Below are 20126 nucleotides of genomic sequence, written 5' to 3'. Positions count from 1 at the left end.
TTCCAAAGTTTGTAGTTGTAGATCAACATTTGTAAACCTGTAAAATATATCTGCATGAGAAATTCAGGTTTGTGAATGTGAAAAAAATGTGCTTGTGGCAAAGAGATTTGTATTTAGATTTGTATGTATGTTAAAGATTGTCAATGTCTTATAATACATCCATGATTAAAGCAGGTGGTCTTTTCTGTTTCCTCCCTGCACATCCCGTTTCCTGTTCACCTGACTTTCGATATTACCACAGGTATGAAAACATTCTGTGCTTGTTTGTTCCCCGGTTTACTTTTCTTCTGCTGCTGTTATTCATGTTATCTTAGCAAAGACTCGGCCGCGTCGGGGCACAAATGATACAGATCCACTGTGATATGCAGTATTTAGTGTTATTGGAAACTTTGTGGTTGTGAGGACGAGTTAAATAGAAACCTTTCAGAGTAGTTGAGCAGCTTCTCCTCACTCCACGCAACGTCATCACTCTAGCTGTGAACATCCCATGATTAAAATAAACTCAATGGTAAAGAGAAGACACCAGTTATCTCTTTACAGGTTGGGTGCGTATGAAATGTGGTCTGTTTACAATGTATCTTCATCATCATCACAGTGTATAAAATCCAGCATCCTGCTTTCATTCCCTCAGTCCGTAACATGAGTGTTCACTGTCGCCATGGAAACAGGTGCAATACAGTACTGTATGTAAGAAATAGACAAGAAAATAAACATTTTCTAACACATTGAAAGTAGTGATATGACCGCTCAGGCAAATTAAAGACTAATGTAAATGGTGCAAACTGTACAAACCCTGATGGCCACAGTGCTCTCTTCTATCTTCTATAGCAATACTGAAGCAAAGTGTACCACTCACATACACAAAAATGTCTGGAAATAAAGTCTTCACAAGAGAAAGTAAATGGCGAAAGAGTATTTATTACATATTTTCAAATAATACAGATAAATGTTTCACATTGTTTGCAAACATTTAATAAACAAGTAGTGGCAGTAAAAGTATTACACAAAGAATTAAAAATACTAGTTCATCATCAGAAGTATAGTATAGGTTACACATTTGTGTTTATAGTATTGTGCAAAAGAAATAATTCATTAGGAATACAACAGTGGTTTAACAAACAGTCAGTAGTGGAGTAAAATGCCCTTTGTCAAGTTAATATACAGTATTTGGCTACTGTAGGAAAAAAAATGCAAAGACAGTGGAATGCTGACTGTTGTTTCACATTGTTTGGGTTAAAATACCTGGCAAGTAATCAGCTGTCATTTAATAGTTTAAAAAGCACATAAACGGATATACATCTACAGTACAGTCTCCACATGTTCCCATACACATGCAGGCGGGCTTCACCTTGGCAAAATTGTTCCCTAGTGATAAATTACTGATTATTATTATTATCATTATTGTTATTATTATAGTGTTCCCTCATCAGAAAGTTTATCATTATACTGAATAAATCAGCACTGCAGCCTGGTTGGTGCAGAGTTTCTCCACATTCATCTTGGCACAACATTTGAAAGAGGAAGAAGAAGCTTTCACTCAAAGCTCCTTTTGCAGACTGTCTCCATCACAATGAGACAACAGACAAGAGCCTGACCAGTAAATTGACTGCGCAGATCTATCAGCCTTTATAAGCTTATTGCAGATATATCAGTAGCAGCGTGTTTTGACGTAGTAGATAGTAACAAGAAACTGCAGCACAGAGAGGCCACAGGTCGTTTAGGGACATTGTCTGAACCACATCTGCTCAATGGCTTGTATATAGAGAAACTGTACACTGCACCACGTGGTATTCATTAGAATCATGTTTCAAAGCACCCAAGTGAAAAATACTTAATGTATATAAAAATTACAGTTGGTTGATATATCGTTATCATTACTGTTCTAAAACATGCTGTACTGATCATAATCTATCAAACTCTGAAAGATCTTCAGAGCTATAGATTTAGGAAAATGGAAAATGGTTCCCAATTGGTGGGTCAGGACACCTGCCAGGGAATGAACAATTTAAGAAGATTTTCCCTCTGCTGCACTTAAAAAAAAAAATCAAGTAAAATAGAGAGAAAAATCAACTTGTTTTTGAAATGATCACAATGTGGTCAGTGACATCTACGCAACCAGTGACAAGGGACATAGTTTCATTTTATATGGATCACGATGTAGAAAGGTTGGAAAACACTGATTTAGTGGCTTGACTTACAGTGGCTAACCTGTGGCCAAGCTCCAAGCTCCTGCTCCTCCTCTGGTGATGTGAAGACTTTTGGATTGTTTTAAAGCAGCTAAAATCAATATACTAATATTAACAATGGAGCACATGGTTACTTGTGTATGAAAAGAGTCGTATCACCCAACTGTGCAGTTTCCCTCAACTCTACTGTTTTGGCTCAGTCTCACCGCTCATCAGCAGGGCGTTTGGCTGCAGCTGGCAGCTGCTTTCAGCGGGAAAGGCTCTGATAAACACACTGTACTCTGTAGCAGTAAATCACAGACTGACAAAGTTAGCGCCTAGCTGGTGAACCCAGTGGAGTGGAGACCAAAAACAAAGATTGACTTATGGACTTCAATAGATGGCCAGAAAACTCCAAATAAATAACTTTGCTCTGTATCTGCTGGATGTGTAAATAGGCAACTCTTTGCTAACAAGTTGCCAATATCATGAGGTTGGCCACATGAAAAGATGATCTTATGTCAGTGTTGTAGTGTTGTGTTTACAGCTTGTTTCCACTGCCCCCACGTGGACAAAAAGTAACTTATTGCAGGTTTAAACTTTCATTGTTAAACTTGCTCAAAACATACTTGAGCAGCCATAACTATGGGGTCGGAAACTGGGATGTTGTACAGTATATATTAAAATAATTTGATTAATTCTAAAAAACTGATTTTACAGTAAATATATAATCATTTCTATATACAGAGCAGCTTCCTTGTTCTTGAAAACAGCAAGGACGGAAAAATCTTTCCCATTTTCAAGCTCGTTAGAAACCATGACTCAGTAATTGCTAGGATCATGAGAAGTGTAAAAAAAAAAAAAAAAGGTTTAAGAAACCCTGGGTTAGTACACGATGATCTACAGGCTCTGCTATAATACTGCAGCAGATAATTCCCAAACCTGTGGACAGGAGCACCCCTACGGTAGGTTCTCCCTGACAGATATTCACAATGCAGCCTCATTTCCATCCTCGTTCCCTGTCCTCTCCTCTCCTACGCCATCCATCATAAACCCTTGTTGTAGGTCACCACCTTGCAATCTGTTGCCATGGCGATCTCCGGCTCAAGGCGAGACACCTCTATCTGCAAAAGCACACGTGAAACTGAATTTAGCTCCACGTCTCTGTCTTTAAACCCTGAAAATCATTTTGACTTTTAATTAGAAGTGGTAAGAGACATCTGGAATGAGAGGTAAAGACGAGCTTGTGGGCCGGGCTGTGCATGTCAAGTGGTGTATATGTAATCTGAATTTTTTTTTTCCCCCCAGCTGCTCCCTCAGCCATCTGGCCTTGAATCAGCAGCAGAGGAAGTTCATCAGACAGTATATACTGTACCTGAGACATCTGTGGGAACAGACTGATGGCCACGGGCAGGGAGAGAGCGAAGGTAACCAGGCACACAACGCTGTGGATGGGCAGCAACAATCTGCGGTTGCTCTGCAGGAATCGCAGCCTACACAAGTCAAGGCAGTGATAAAAGGAAATGTGAGCCTGTGTGGATCGATCTCAGATGACTACTGCAGAGCCAGGCGTTATTTTTAGATCTGGCGGAAAACATCATGTGCAGATTTGGGGGAGCTATTTCGCACAATTAGTGGGTGTGAAAGTTCCAATTATGAGTTTAATGAGTCAGACTGCAGATTTCTTCTTTTATTTAATGTTACAATAGAAACAGAAATTCTATTTTTTGTTCAAAGCTTCGTTATTACATATATTTTTAGCATTTTCTCTGGTTGTAGTGACCTACATGTTTGTGTGAATACTGTATCACTTGAGGCACAACATATGTGGGCTCTGGTGCAGTACACGCCCAAATTCTTTAATATTTACATACTTTCAGACCAGAATAAAGCAGACAATACGGCCCTGTAAAGACAGAGAGCAATATAAAGAAACAATGAAGTTGTGAGAAAAAAGTGTTGCATTGCTTTCAAGTTGTTACAGTCACCCTTTTTTCTTTTTAATAGTAATCATTAAAATTAATGAATAATTTACTCCTTTAAAAAGAACATTTTAATTCTTTGTTAAACAGTTTAGCAGACAAACAGGTGCCAATTAAAGAATTATAATAAGCATTTTTGTCTATTTGCTGACATTTTATGGACCCAGTGATTACTCAGATTTTGGGAAATAATTGTTAGTTTCAACCTAAGTTAGTTGAAAAAAAACCCCAATGATATATTTATTATTAGATATGTATTTGTATACAAACCTCTCTAGGTAGGACATGATGATGGGGGGCAGGACAAAGATCGGCATCGGGAGGACCACACGTGTGAAGGCGGTCTCCGTGATTGCCTGGGGAAAAAAAACATTGTGCACACGCTTCATTTCAAACACTGCAATGAGTTGGATTTAATTTTCCCTTTGATGGGATCAGATGGGGGCTGAATTACAGGAGTCCAGCAGGAAATGGTGGATTTTCTCCATTATCAGCCATCATATTTTCAATTCACTGAAAAACAGCAAGTATGTAAACATATTCAATGCAGTCAAGTTACAAGTACGCTGACTGTGCTAAAGACCCACTCACATGTCTTGCAGCGATTTTGGAGGATCCCACCACATTCCCATTGTTGTCCAGCACATCAATACCTTCAGACAGCTCATTGTGTCTCATCAGACCCACGTTGCAGATGTTTGCACTCGCTGAGCAGGGAGAGAAAGGCAGCTTATATCATTTTTAAAAAATACATTATCACAGAAATGCAGTTACAGATTACAAGAAGAAATTGCTTCAAAAATACACACAAATCTTTCAATACTGTAACCTTGCAGTTCAGTAGTATTATAAAAATAGCATAATAATGTTCTGTTACTGTGCAGTTCATTGCAGTAAAACATTATAAAAAAAATTAGCAGGCTCTTAAACAATGAGTTTGTAACACGTGAAATTTCTGGTAGAGAAAAAACTGACATGAGGTAGATGTTGCGACTCCGGCCACCAGAGGGCCACATAACGACAGCAACACTGTAATTAGTACACAGGGTCCTTACCTACAGCTGGGAAGGGGACAAGTCTCTGTATTATCATTCTGGTGGCAGGGCTCAACTTATTGGCCTTCTGAATCAGCACATTCAGCCCCACCTATAAGATACAAATAAAAGTACATAAACAACAACACACATCAGGTCAGTATTAAAGAAAGCTTATAAAAAATATTTTCAAAACTAATTCCAGTAACTTTTGATTTTAGTAATAAATAATATGGCATGGATTAAATGCATTTTTATACAGTAAAATGAATCTTATCTGTAGCTATATTATTGTTATTACTAGACATTTAGGGATCTAAACTTAGGTAAAACATTGGCATTATTCCAGCAGGAGAACTTGACTGCTAAATGTATTCCCAAAGCAGAACAGAGTTACCAGAACTGCTAACTACATGAATATGGATTCAACTTTGAAATTGCCCTAATATTGGTTAATTTACAATCCCACAATCAATCAATAAAGAGCTAAAATAAAAATAGCAAAAAAAAAAGAGCTATTTATGGCAAGAACCATTATTTTTCTGAGTACTGTTAAAAACATTACTACAACTACTTCTGTACAGACTGCATTTACAGCTCTTAGACATAGACAGGTAATATTCAGAAAAGACAAGGTTTAAACCAAATTTCTCCATCCTGAAAGACAATGCTGATATCACTAAAAAAGAAACAAACTCACTGCAATGGACACAGCACTGGTCACAGCTCCTACGTAGCCTTGGAGAAACTTGGATGTTGGCGTAGGCTGAAGAGGGATGAAAGAAATATTGTGTCACAGTTTTACACACTGTTCACTGCCAGACAGCTATAAACTCTCTATTGTGACATTTTGCATTTTATATTTGTCTTTGTTTTTTTAATTTATAGAAAGAGGCATCAAAAACATTAGGTATCATTTTGTATTATGGTGATGAAACAATTAAAAAAAACAAAAAAACACCATAAAGTCAAAATCAAAAGCAAGAAAAATTTATAATGATCATTTTTTAGATGGAGTGGTTCCTACCTTTGTGGCGTTACGGTTGGCATAGTTCACACAAGCATTGTGACTCTGGTTCAGCCACTGTAGGAAAGAATGAAAGAAATGAGAAGAGATGAAGGTTAAAAAAATTAACGCAGGTATGAAGGAAGGAAACTAGAGTAGATAGATAGATAGATAGATAGATAGATAGATAGATAGATAGATAGATAGATAGATAGATAGATAGTGTAGGTGTTGCAATGCAATGGTTTTACAATATGTATGTCATTTACAGTACCTGCCATATAATGGTAGACACGACAGTCTGATTTGGGAGAAGAAGGCCAATGACCTAGATGAAACCAGGGAATAAGATCTTATTTCTGGACAAAATAAGTCCAAAGTCTTTCATCTTTTCCCAGACATGACCATGTTCTATGAAATGCGTGATTTAACACGTGCGATGTCATTTTCATGTGGGACTTACAATTGGTGTTCCAAATGGTACATAACCTGCACAGTGGAAACATGATTGTCAGTGTAAAAACGATGACTCAATGGACCAACTTGAACAACTTCTGCAAAGATCTTCATCTGAGGTCGTACCTGACATTCGAAATGGCATGAAGATCTTCTCTCCTGTGTCAGGATGAATGATGGCCTGCGTGCAGAGAGCATGGCATCATCCTCATGCTGCCAGGAGCGTGACAGTGCAGTTAAACTAGGCTCACTTACGACTGGTCGCTCACTTACCTGCTTGATCTTCTGGGCTTCCCACAGCTGCACAGGTACGGTAAAAGGTGAAAGAAAAGCTACTATTAATCATAAGGTTTTCAGCGAGAAGTTCATTAACTACCATCTTTTTAATATGATAATTGTGTGTTTTGCCTTAGCCAGGACTTTGTTTAGCCAACTGTTACTACAGACTTTGTAATGTGTACTGCTATGTTTCTTTCTGTTGCTATTTAATCTGATTTTCCTTCAGGAACAGATGTGACCACATCAAACTACAACACACTGTGCTCACCTGAAGATCAGACACTCCAGGTGGAAGCGTACCATGATTATAGTCATCCAGGAGTTTGATGCTTTCCTTCAGTCGTTTCTACGAACAAAGGAAAAGGGAAAAACAAGACGTAATTAGACTAACAATGTATGAATGTCTTGGCAGTTTGGCATGTTTTGAAATTTTCTGGTAGCAGTGCTGACACAATAACAGCATTTTGACAGTTTTTTGATACGAGACTTTGAGAAATATAAACGTCTGTATCTACAAACCCCTTTTCGTCATTTCAGTAAAGGAGCCAAAGTCCTCGCATGTTTAGAGCTTCATCAATCAGTTATTTACTTTATCTATTAATCTACCAAATACTTTGTCAATTTCCCATTATAAATTCCCAGAACTTAATATATTTTTTTAAATGTTCGTCTTGTCAGAACAACAGATCAAAACATTCAATTCACTAAAGCAGGAACTCGTAACATTTTAGAGGATGGAACCAGCAAACTCTAAAATGATTCATCAGCAGTCATTAGAAGTGTTGATTTTCTGCACATTGTGTATGTATCTATTAGTGACGTATTAGCAGCTTTACAGAAGATCTTACCTCAGACACAAACAGGGTGCTGGGGTCAATGATGTCTATGAAGTGTCTCAGACGACCGAGGAAGGAACCCTGAAAGAGACAAAGTTAATTCTTAGTGTTAGTGGACCTTCTGTTAATGAATAATTTTCCCACAATCCTCTGAACTGATTTATTGCTGCTCATTGGTGTAAAACATTGTTTTATCTGTATCCCACAGACGCCTTGATATAACAGAATTATAAAGGTTATTTATGTGTTTAGAATATCACATGCAAGCACAGTTTATTGTTTCATATGTAGAGAATATATATATAAACTGTATTATCCACAGTGCCATAGCCAGGATGTCAGAATTATTGCTGCTAAATTTTATCACATAATATTAATTAACTGTACTGTTCAATCATATTTTAACTCCCTATAACGCAGTGTAAATGCTGTTTTAAAGAATTCTGCACACTGCCAGGAATATAATTCTGCTGGAGGAATATAAAAATCCATTCATTCTATTTTTTACTTTTTTGCCACCAAAAACTGTCAAAAAGTATCAGACTCAGCCTTGAAAAAGACAATGCAACATAAACTCCTTCCCAGGTCATTAAAATAGCCAAGTTCCAGAGACAGTGCTGAGGACACGGCCTCTGTGCCTGCAGTGGAAGCTGCTGCACAGCCCTGAATACCATCTGTGATAACTTTGATTCATTAAGTTTAAATTCCCATGCAGGAGGATGAATCATTGCTGGCTCAGTTCATTAAATGCACTGACTCATTAATAAGTGGACCTTTGAGCTCAGATTATCTTACACAGTATACAGTATTGTTCCTAAAGGTAAAGAAATTAACACTGATGCAAAAATCCTTCCTGTGTTGACAAAGTAATTTGGGAAATAAGCTTTTTGCTTTCTTGCCAAGATTTACATTAGATGAGAAAATCAATAGTGCTACGACATTAGCTAGATGTTGCTACAGATAGCAGCTGGTTAGCTTAGCACAAAGATGGAAAGGGGGGAAACAGGTAGTCTGACTCTGTCGAAAGATAAATCCACCTCCCTCAGCCTCATTGTCGTTTTTACACTTTACACCCCCTCCACAGAGACTACTCCACAGAGAAGGCAAATAAGTGCATTTCCCAAAGTGTCAAACTATTACTTTAAGTTTAAGTTCTCATGCAGGACAATGAATCCTTGCTTGATGTATTTGCTAAGTTAAGACTGTGAGATGAAGCGGAAAGCTACAAAAAGGGAATTTTAGTTTAGCCTCTCTTCACAGTATCTTGCTCCCAAAGGTCAAGAATGAACATCCTCTCACAAATTATTGACATGGAAAACTTTACTGTTATAGTCTCAATGGTCAAATCTCAAAACAAAACAGTATAAAAAGTATCCACAATGGAACTAAATTCACCCGAAATGTAAAACATGCCTATTGAGACAAACTCAAGTTTAGATTTACCAAACACATTCTTCCAAGCGAGGCTTGGAGCTGCTGGTCAAGAGCCCTGTTTTCTGTTCCCTTCGCTGTCTACATCAGCATGCCAATTGCTAAGTGTGTGTGCCAGCAGTCTGAAAAGGCCCAATAGCAGTTTATGCCAAGAGTCTCTTTGGCAACCCAGATGGTCGAAAACATGGCAGCTTCTATCAGATTGCCTCTGAGACATTTATCAGTTATGAAGGGCAGGAAAGACAGTGGAAAGACAGTGGAACAGACAAATCTCTATCTTAATTATCTCTCCAGCACCGGGTCCTAATTGAAAAGACTGGAAACAACCTTTGGTCCTGCTAAAGACTGTAGATAAACCAAGTTTCTGCACTGTATCTCTCTCTGTTTTCTGCCGCCGCCGCTCCTCCATCACACGTCTCCTCCTCTGACGGGCCTTATGTGCTGCAGTGCTGTTTTGTAAGAGTGGGGTAGAGAGAGGATCCATGTGAGGAGCCCGCTTTAATTATGCATGAGTTTCAGCTCCCTGGAGAGTACACAACAAGGCTAGCAAGAGATGGAGCGCACACACAGAAACCAAGCAAGATTTATGCTGATTCAAGGACTGGCCTAATTTTAACTGCTTTGACGCAAAGAAATGAAAGTATTACAGCACCTTTATCAACCCAGTGTGAAACTCTGACTGCTGATGGAAAAATAAAAAAGATTACAGGGGCCAGACTGTAATGATCTCCCAACAGTGGAACTACATATATAAGCAGTGCATCAGTGAAATGAGCCGGTGTGATTTGTGATGATAATTCACGAGACAAAGGATGTTAATAAACTGTCGTACAGGCTTTCTATGAACTATTTAGTATCCTGTGTTTATTGGTGACTTCATGAATGGATTATGAAACAATAGATAGTAAAAAGCCCCCACCCCTCTTACATAGAAGAAAGACACCAAGATTGTCTCGTCTCTTTGTGGTCGTATTTTGTGTTTCTCTGTGGTTTGTCTGAGGTTATTCTGCATCTCTGGGATTGTTCTATGTGTCTTCATGTTTGTTTTGTGTTTCTTTGAAGTCATTTTGCATTTCTTTATGGGCATATTGTGTCTCTTTGTGGCTGTTTTGTGACTCTCTGTGCTTGTTTCTCTTGTTTTGAATCTTTGGGATCATTTTGCGTCTTTGCACTTGTTTTTTTTTTTAGCCACTTCATTTATAGTCTCATGGTCGTTTTGATTCTTTGTCGTTGTTTTGCAGCCATTTTCCATCTCTTTGCAGCTGTTTGATTGACTTTCCAACGATAAACGTCACTTCAAACCGAGGCTCTTGCCCCGGGGGTCCCATGACCCCGAGGGCCACTAGCCTGTTGACACGTTCAGTAATTGACCCATGAATTTGTTCTGTCACAATATGTGTGAGAAATTTATCATAAGTTTACTTTTGGGGTTTGGGGGCTTTTCCATAGTGCATCCATGTTGTCAAGTTTGCATTTTGCATTAATATCTCACATCTGTGACTTATTTACACCATCTGAATATGGACTTCACTCTGTTCAACAACATCAGGTGAATCATTTCCTGTAGGCTGCTGTCTGAACAAAGAGGCAGCTTCCTCAGTTAATGTGCTATCCGAGCTAACATGAAGGTCACATTATCTTTCAGGGTTGACCAATGCAAATTCATTTCTGAGTATGGGGACTTGAGTAATGGGCTTCAGATAAGGATGCAAAGGCCATTAATCTCGATCAAAAGCGGGGCAACAGTCAGTCTGCAGAAAGCATCCTGAAAAAAAAAAAAATCTGCAACAGCAGTGATTTTAAATCCTAAAGTTAAAAAACAAACAAAACAAAAACACACACACAGAGAGAACAAAAGAAATGCAGTTACACATCCATCGTGATAAAGTGACGGCTACCTTTAAGATAGCATCTCGGCTGCAGATCTCCACACTGATATAATCTGTCACGGAGCAGCACCGAGGCAGGGGTGTGAAATCTGTCAGTGGAGATGATGAACGCTCTCGACAGGCAATTATTTCTGCTGGTAAAACTAGAATGAACTCAGAACTAATCACAGCCGGTTCACTATCAGTTGAAAGTTGCTGTGGTTTTTAGAAAACACAACAAAGAATCGGGTCGCTGATCAAAGGCAACTTTAGCTACAAAGTGTCAGCATCCGGAGCAGGAGCAGGAGCCGGGGCAGGAGCAGGAGCAGGGCGGAGGATGGGGGCTGTTTTTCACCCGAAACCCTCAAAAACAAACTGTCATTAACGCGCGTTAACGGAGGATAAGGAGGACTTACCTGGTCGTATCGGGGTCTTCCGAGCTGGAAAGCAGGACATGCTGCAGATTCCGCCATGACACCGAACTACTTATTTATTAATGAACTGAATCATGAACGGGTTGTCAAGTGGAGCGAACTACACTCAGTGTTTAACTAGTGAAGCGATGAGCCGCTACGTCTGTTGGGAGCTGTAGTCCTCTCGTTTGCGTTAATACTGGCAAAGTTGAACCGCATGACTACACATCCCAATTAATCGATAAGGTGAAAGCTATTGCATAACTCTTCGGATTGATCTGTGGAGAGATAACAGTTTATGCACCCATAGGTGTCAGATTGACGTGATTAATCGTTAGGCTGTGTGGAGAGGAGTGGCCTGCAGAAAGAAAAGGTGTCTCTGCACGGACTAATGATCAGCCCGGGACTACTTTCAGGAACACGTGTGACTTATTAAATAACCTGGAGCGAAACAATATGATGTCTGTCTTCTCATCGGACACTTTCATTACGCTCCTGTCACAGTGGCCAAGAGCGAGACACTGCTGTTTATAAACTGACCAAAGTCTAACATTAAATGTGCATATAATAATAATCATATAGTACCTCTTATCCATGTGTACCTGAAAATACAAAGAAAAACACAGTTAGAATAATGATAGTAATATGATACAGAAAAAGAAAGGTGCAGGAAAAAAAGCCTGTAAAATAACATTTTATAAATGCAGTGTTTTCATCATCACATTTAAAACTATTTATACACTCAACATTTACAGTACTGAACTTTCAATAAATCAAAATTTTAAATTACCCATACTCAGTACATGCATTTTATGTCACTTTATACTTTTTACTCCACTTCATTTATTTGACAGATAAAGTTACTGATAACTTTGCAGATTAAGATTTTACATACAAAACAATATAAATTCAAATTCACCTTAACCAGCTGCAACAAATAGACCTATAAAAATGTTTTTTTTTAAAACAAAAAGTACAGATGCTCAGTCTAAACAGGAAACATACCAAATCTCCTGGGTCTAAACAAAACACAGCCTATTGTGTTATATTTCACTTTAGAGCACAGACAAGCCAGAGTTCAATGACCAGCAGTGCGAGGGCAACTTGTCAACATTTGTTGGAAACCCAACAGACTCCATTACGACAATATAATCTCTAATAAAACAGAGTGCACACTCATTCTGTGGAGTCACATTAAAATATCAAGCTGAACCAGCAGGTTTCCACCCAGACTTCGAAGCAAGGAGCGCCCTCCAGTGGAGAGAAATGAGCATTACAGCGAATAAACCACAGGTCTGATCAATCACAAGTCACAAACTTTGACTGATTCATGTGCACTTTATTTTTATTACAGTACAGTACTGCGGTCAAGTAAAGCATTGCAAGTAGCTACACTGGTACTAGAGTGGTATTAGAGAATATATTATCATGACAAAAGTATTTGATAGAAATAACTTATAATACTCTTATTTACTGCATCGATGCCTTGTTATTTCTACAGATAAATGCTTTTTCAACAAAACAAAAATTGCAGGATGGACAACAAAACATAAAAATATATTAAAACATTCTCATTGTTTTAGTGTTACAAGAAATAAGAATTTAAAGAAGTGAGAAACAAAATGAAAACAAGTCTTGATCCTCTTGTCTTTTCTGGCACACACATGAATATTGTTTTTTTTTTCTTATCATACAGCAATGTTAAAGCAGAAACATCTCTTTTCAGAGTATTCACATTGTAGAGCAGCATTTTATGATGTGTTGCTATCTTCTTTGTGGCATTTCTTAAATTCTACTTGAAAATATGAAATTAACTCAAGTTAACCTTTGTGCACTTTGTATTTCATAAAACTATTTCAGTTGAAAATTGTGTGTTAAAATGTTGTTTTTGCACCTCTGGAGATTCATGTTTAAGGTTACTTGAGCTAATGTCATATTTTGCCAGTGGAAATACTTTAATCCCTGAAGAGCACGTCTAATGCACTTCCAAAAAAAAGTGTTTTCCCTAGCCTGTATTTATTTTATACACATTATAAGCAGTGAAGTGTTTGAAGTTTAAACTGACAACAGCTGACTACCTTAAATTATTCTAGTAAGCATGGGTAAAACAATCATCTGCATCCGCTTTGATTGAAGCTTTCCACATTGTAATTTTTTTTTGTCCGTGCCAAATTGAGATAGAAACCAGCATGCACGTTGGGTAACATCAACAGGGCAGTATTAGCAGTGAGAAGACCTGGATGATTTGTGGAGCATTTGTTTGACTGTAACTGACTCTAGAACAGTGACTCCCAATCTTCAGTAATAACCCTGTTTCAAACCCACTCTTGAGGAAACTGTATACTAGACAGTCACACATCATGTGTGATGAACCATACAGTCTAGAGCTGTGGTCACTTGTGTCTGGTTCGCACTTGAAGCAGCGTGGGTGTCTGCTCCATGATTCGCAGTAAAAGATTGTCGATGTAGTCCTCTAGGTCTCGAACCTGTGCCTTGACCTTTTTCAGCTCGGCCTCACATTTCTCCAGCTGCGCCTCCTGCCGCTCCGAGGCCGCCTGCTGCTTCTGCATGTCCATCTCCTGCTGTAGCAGCAGGGAGATCAGTTCCATGTTGGTCAGGTGCTGGTACTGAGCAGAGTTGTCTACGGTCGCCTCCTACAAGAGAGGAGAGAGGAACATGACAGATGTAGGAAGTCATATGAAGATTTTATCAATCAACAGGAATAGTTTGATATTTTCAGATATATGCTTATTCACTTTCTTCAATAACATTTTCATGTACTGTATGTCCATTTAATATGAAGCTACGGCCAGGACATGGTTAGCTTAGCTTAGCATAAAGACTGAAAGCTGGGCAAAACAGTTAGCCTGGCTTTGTCCACCACTACTCATCACTCTTTGTATTGATTAAACAAAAGAGAAACAATATGTTAATCAGCGAGCTTTAGAGGTGCTGGTAGGCAGATTTTGTTACCGTCAGAGAGAGCCAGGCTAGCTATTTCCACTCTTTATGCTAAGCTAACTGTCTCCTGGCTATAGTTTCATACTTAACACACATCTTTGAGAGTGGTCTCAATCTTCTCATGTAACTCTATGTCACTATTCACATGAAGAATGCGGTTGGAGTGACTGCTTACACGGTATTAAATACCTCACTCTGTCGAAAAACAGACACATTTTCAGTTGCAGTTGGCAAAATTGAAGTGAGTCACAGGAAACAATGAAGTCATCACACCGGTTACGCTCCTGCAGTGTTTTTATTAATACCATTTGCAGTGCTGGTGTTAAGAATTGCTCATGGAGGCATTAAATAGACTGTGGACTTAATGGCCTTCTGTGATTCAGTGTGACATCTTAATAACTTAATTCGTCCTGTTTGCACACAGTGAAACTTGCACAGCTTTATGGGTAACATCTGAGAATGGACTGTGATTTTTTTTTATCCTAGTTGCCACTAAGATGACACAATGAGTGGTAATGGTAGCTTGCACACCAGCTCAAATCTACACATTTTTAACGCTCAACCTTAATCATATCAAAATATAATCTAACCACAAATTACATGCCGTAGTTATTAAAATATCTGAATGGTAGTTGTAGTAATGGAAGTTACTCAGACATGAATGTTGTTTTGTTTAACGAGGTAACCAAGTAATGCTGTAGTAGGGCTGTGACTTTATTATGTGTTAACTTATTTTTTCATTGCAGTTTCAATCCCCATCAGAATCCAGCTCAATAATTACAGAAATGTGAAATACGGAGACCCTCAAAAGCAAAAAACGTGTCATATCATTGTCAGAAGTAGTTAAAGGTAATAAACAATTCTACATGGTTCATTTTCAGGTTAGACTGATGGTGGCAAGGACCTGGAAACTATTTTCATTTTCCCTTAACAGCATCAGAATCCAGCCATATCACCTAATTCATTGGCGTTCTGTTACAGAAATAGTCCAAAGTGTTACAGAAGTAGACTAGATACATAATTTTATCTGGGCTAAAAAATGATGTCACACCAGAGAGGAGTAATGGGATCAGCATTTCTCTCTCATGTTGAAAGTGACCTCAGGCTAACAGGGAGCTGGTAGGTAGCAGCTGCACACTTTCATGTTTTTTTTTTTTGGTGCACTGTTCATGGCAGTTCATATCACTATCACAGCTTTAAACGCCTAAGTACTAATCCCTGCAACATTTCTGTGTGAAGGGCAAACAAGCTGTCTATCAGGGTTTATGAAGACTAGGGTTGTGTTTTTTCTTTTTGTTTCACAGTACCTGACTCCTCTCAGCTTCAGCTACCACCTGGTGGGCGGTGCGTCCAGAGTGGATTGTGGACTTGAGCTTCTCCAGAACCGAACGACCCTCCTTCTTCTCTAATTGGCTGGAGGTTAAAGGCTTCACTGGATGAGGTCTGCAAAGTAAAGACGTCAGCACTTGCATTCCAACGTGGATATATTGTATGTTTGCTGTAAGTGCACAACTGTTTCTTAATGACGTCAAGTTACTGTGTTATTTCAGTTGATCCAGCAGTTATGTCTGAGCTGCACACACATTTCTTGAAAAAGATCAACACATTAAGACAAACCAGAAAATCTGACTCTGGAATAATAAGCACAACAGGAAACACTTAACACCACCCTCTACTCTTTGAGCATTAGAAACTGCAGCTGTATCGCTCAAATTTCAACAAGAAATTTGCTAAAATGCCAAGAGCAGTGACTCGCTTGCTACTGGAGGTTGCAATTTTATGGGTCTTTGTCTGTTTGTTTGTAACATATGAAAGCACATTTCTATTCTAAATGTGAAGTCTCCTCTCCTGTATCTGTGGTAATTATAGTGTAAACAAAAAGTAAAGTCTAATAAAGTACATGAAATATTTGTTTCCTGGGACTGAATCCAGGTGTGCCACTAGAAATTCTGGGTCCCCTGAACAGCTGTGACACAATAAATATCTATAATTCCTGGCATGTCCAGTCTGGCTCTGGGTCCCCTGGATCATTTAATCCTCCACCACCCCCCAACTCATTCTTTTGTATCATACAGGTTTCACTTTTTGCTGCCCTTGTTTTACTGGGAAGACATTAATCTAAATCTAAGTCTAAAATGACACACTAACTTAGACTCTGACCATGACTGACTGATGATGGTCTCATGATCTATATTGTAGCACAATAATTTACGCCATGGGAGTCATGACAGTGTTTTTTCGCTCAGTACATCTAGATATTCTACTATCTGAATATATCTTTGGCTTTCATTAGCAGGTGGCGAAACTAGCAGCAACAGTAGCTTAGTTTAGGTGGAACAATGTGTAAGAAAACAACAAATTACAGTAGCCAACAAGAGACTGAAGCATGAGATGAATAACATAAATGTGAAGCAAAGCCAAGAACAGTGCACAGCAGTTATCATCCAAGCACTTTGGATGAAAAGGCAGAACTTAGAAATAAATACAGAAATGCATTCAACACCAAACAAGCCAGGCCAACAGTGAACAAAGCAACCAGAGCAACAAAATAAAAATAAAAATACCATTTACTGTACATGTTTTGTAGTGTATGTGGAAATCTTGTCTGTTACTCCAAGTTATCACAGCTTGTAAATGCCTACATGAGTCATAACCTAGTGTGAGGATTCTCACCTGCTCTCCTGATGGGGCAGGTTGTTAGCTGGCTGTGTCTCCTCAGGCAAAAGTGAGTGCCGTGCATCGACCAGGGGCTGGTCAGTGGTGGAGGTGGTAGAGTAGGAGGAGGTGTAGGGGGCCACAACCAGAGAGGTGCTGTCTCCAGCACTGGGCCCCATGCTTGAGGGATGTATGGAGGGGCAACAGAGAGGGGTAGGGTGGAGCTCAGCCTGTGCATCAGCGGACAGGGAGAGTGCAGAGGGGGTGGAGGGAGAGGAGGGTTCAGGCTCTTGCAAAGATTGCCCAATCTTTGACTTTGAAGGGGTTCTTGAGTTTGGTGCTACTTTTGCGTGGAGGTCTTCAAAACTGATCTCAGAGGTTTTTCCTGTCACACAGTTTTCTGGAAGGAGAGATGTTGTGTCATCTTTTGAAGATATTTGTGATGTTGTATCAGTGCTATCTACGTGCAAATCTGTCTTTTTATCTAAAGCCAGTAAGGAAGAAAGAGCTGATTTAGTGGGCTGGTATGACAATGGACCTTCCCTCACTTGTGAAATGTTTTGAACGAGGGACAACAGCTGTTCAAACTCTGTGTCTTCACTTTTGCTTTGGCTGTTTGGGCTGCCACTGCTGTTCTGTCGGGACACTCCTTTTGGTCTAAAACGTGCACTAACCACCCCAGAAAACAACTCTGTCTGCTTAAGCATGGCTAGCTTAGCTTGTGGATTTCCATTATCATCAAAGTCCTTTTGTGTCTTTTTTAAATCATTGTCACCTCTTGTTTTATCTCCTCTGGATTCAATTTCAAGATTGGATGAATTAGATGTTTGATTTTGTGACTCAGCGTCCTCTTTGCTGTGACCGTGTGGTGCCACGTTATTCAGCTCACATCGACAGTCTTGGCAGTTGTCTTGACAAGCTGCAGACAGTTTGCACAGTTTATTCGAAGAAGCAGTTATTGCAAATGAAGAGTCTATGTCAGATATGTAGGTGTCCTTTAAAGTGAACATATCCTCAGGTGTGGTGTCCTCGTGGTAAACGGCCGTCAGGGAATCTTCTGTCAGTTGTGGGAAAATCCCACCTAAACTGTTGATGCCTTTAAGAGTATCAATTACCTCTGACTGAGAGGAACCATCAGAATCAATAAAACTAAAGTCTAAATTATTCACATTCATGTTCAGGTCTCCTAAAGTTAGTGAGAAAGACACGTTGTTGTTAATGCATGTGGTTTCAGTTGGATTAGACTCTACTGCCTCCTCTACTGGACCAGAAATACTATAATCAAGTACCTTCACGTCTGGGTTAGGGGAAGTAGTTGTTGACATGTTCAAAAGGTCTGTAACAGATATCTCACTATCAAGAAGCATTTTAGGTCCTGAGTTCTTCAATGTGATGTTATTTCCTGCAGTTTCCTCAGTGTTCAATGACAAACGATGACTGTTTACTTTGGGCTGTCCATAGTTTCCTCTACACATGCGTCCATACAAGTCTTGCTCGAACAACATCCCTCCCCAGCAGTCAGTGTCATCTTCCAGAGGTTCATATTTGAACTTTTTGAGCTTCTCTTCAGAGACGAGTCCTGGAGACGTGATGTTAGTGAACGGCTGGGAGTGGACACTGAGGGAGTCAGAGGTCTCGCTGCTCGTGTGAGGATCTGGAGATATACTGTTTCTTTTGCATTCACCTTCTCTTCCATGTTGTAGCGAGGCCACGCCGGTCTGTGAGAGGAGGTAGGCTTCTTTATGGACAGCTAGCTCCTGACCTCTGTGCAGCCAGCCATCAGAGTAAATCTCATTCACTGAAGTTCTTAAAAGCCTCCTTGGGGGCAAAGGTGGAGGCTGCTCTACACATGTTTGCAGCTCTTGTGCATGATTATTGGCATTGTTATAAACTGGATAACTACGTCTATGAGATGAAGGTGGACTGGTTCTCAGCTGTGTCTGAGGAAGACTCCCTTTAGGTGAGTTGAGCCTGCTAGAGGCAAAAGCATCAAAAAAGTCATCCCATTCTCCTGCACTCTCTGACATGGACCGAGGGGCTGCGTGGCTATGGGAGTTAGGTGCAGCTGCTTTGGGTAATAATGCAGGGAGAGATATCTGTCTAGCTACTGGCCTGGGGCGCTCCCGCTTTATGGAAGCCATATTTGTAGCATTAACATCATGAGCAGGGCTGGGTGTGTAGGGCTGGGAGGGCAGAGTGGTGTGGAGAAAAAGGGACGAGCCAGAAGAGGAGCAAGGCGCAAAAGGAGGGGACCTCTGCGACTCTTCAGCTATGAGCTCCTCAAAGAAGGGATTGCGCTGCATATGTGGGAAGAAAGGGTTGGATGGAGACAGGGGAGTGGAGGAGGGAGAGGAAGAGGGGGTGAAGGGATTGGACTGATTGCAGTCATCAGGTGAGACATGAGCAGAGGGGGAGGCAGAGGGAGAGGAGCACTGATGGGGGATAGGGGACAGAGGAGGGAGGAGATGGGGTACATCTGAGCTGCTTTCTACCTTAGGAGAAACTTCCAGCCTGTGGAGGAAAATAGGGCACAATAGTCCTCTTAGTTAATGATGTGCCAGGTTACCAAATGGCGAACATCTTTCTTACACAAACACAACAGACAACTAAAACACTAGCTGGTATTCCATAACAAAGTGTTTTGCTCAACTAACTTCACTCTAAACAACAGTAGATATAAAATTGGCCAAATGACGGAATTATGGAAACAGTAACACAAATTAAATCAAAAAAAGCAAAGCACATCTGCAAAATAATCAAGCAAAAAATAAAATATGCATTGTAGCCATTCAAGACCATCTGCGCTGGCAGTTATTCTGTTGGGTGAGCTCATATCAACATGGAATGATTTTCTTCACATCCGTTTGCAAGAGCATTTTTCTAAACCACAGTGACGTTGCATCTGTCATCGAGAAATGAAGACACACGCTGGTGAAGAAGATGGAAATGCTGGAGTGCTATTTGTGGAAAATATAGTATGAGATGATGATACAGCATGGTCGTGGAGAAAACTATGAACTAAATCAATTCCATTTTCAAA

At 39.7% G+C, this 20126-nt stretch overlaps 1 protein-coding gene across 3 annotated transcripts; it reads right to left on the bottom strand.

The window, feature by feature from the left end:
• Positions 1–908: 908 nt before the first annotated feature.
• Positions 909–11812, bottom strand: LOC111232699 (sideroflexin-5-like). Of its 3 annotated transcripts, XM_022760329.1 has the most exons (15): positions 11474–11812; positions 7771–7839; positions 7191–7268; positions 6917–6943; positions 6770–6824; positions 6651–6676; positions 6462–6515; positions 6209–6265; positions 5882–5947; positions 5203–5293; positions 4739–4854; positions 4418–4503; positions 4040–4071; positions 3541–3658; positions 3200–3289 (listed from the first exon to the last, which is right to left on the bottom strand). In XM_022760329.1, the coding sequence occupies exons 1-15, from the start codon at positions 11528–11530 to the stop codon at positions 3286–3288; spliced, it is 936 nt and encodes a 311-aa protein (XP_022616050.1). In that variant the 5' UTR covers positions 11531–11812; the 3' UTR covers positions 3200–3285. The 3 variants fall into 3 exon arrangements, with proteins under 3 accessions (XP_022616049.1, XP_022616050.1, XP_022616051.1); XM_022760328.1 differs by lacking the exon at positions 4040–4071 and having other exon boundaries at positions 909–3289; positions 11474–11808; XM_022760330.1 differs by lacking the exons at positions 3200–3289; positions 3541–3658 and having other exon boundaries at positions 3835–4071; positions 11474–11810.
• Positions 11813–20126: the final 8314 nt, after the last annotated feature.

Source organism: Seriola dumerili, unplaced genomic scaffold (assembly GCF_002260705.1).
Source record: "Seriola dumerili isolate Sdu_G_001 unplaced genomic scaffold, Sdu_1.0 BDQW01000331.1, whole genome shotgun sequence".
In the NCBI taxonomy this organism is placed as follows: domain Eukaryota; kingdom Metazoa; phylum Chordata; class Actinopteri; order Carangiformes; family Carangidae; genus Seriola; species Seriola dumerili.
Note: the sequence above shows the minus strand (reverse complement) of the source record. Positions and strands in the feature narration are given on the sequence as shown.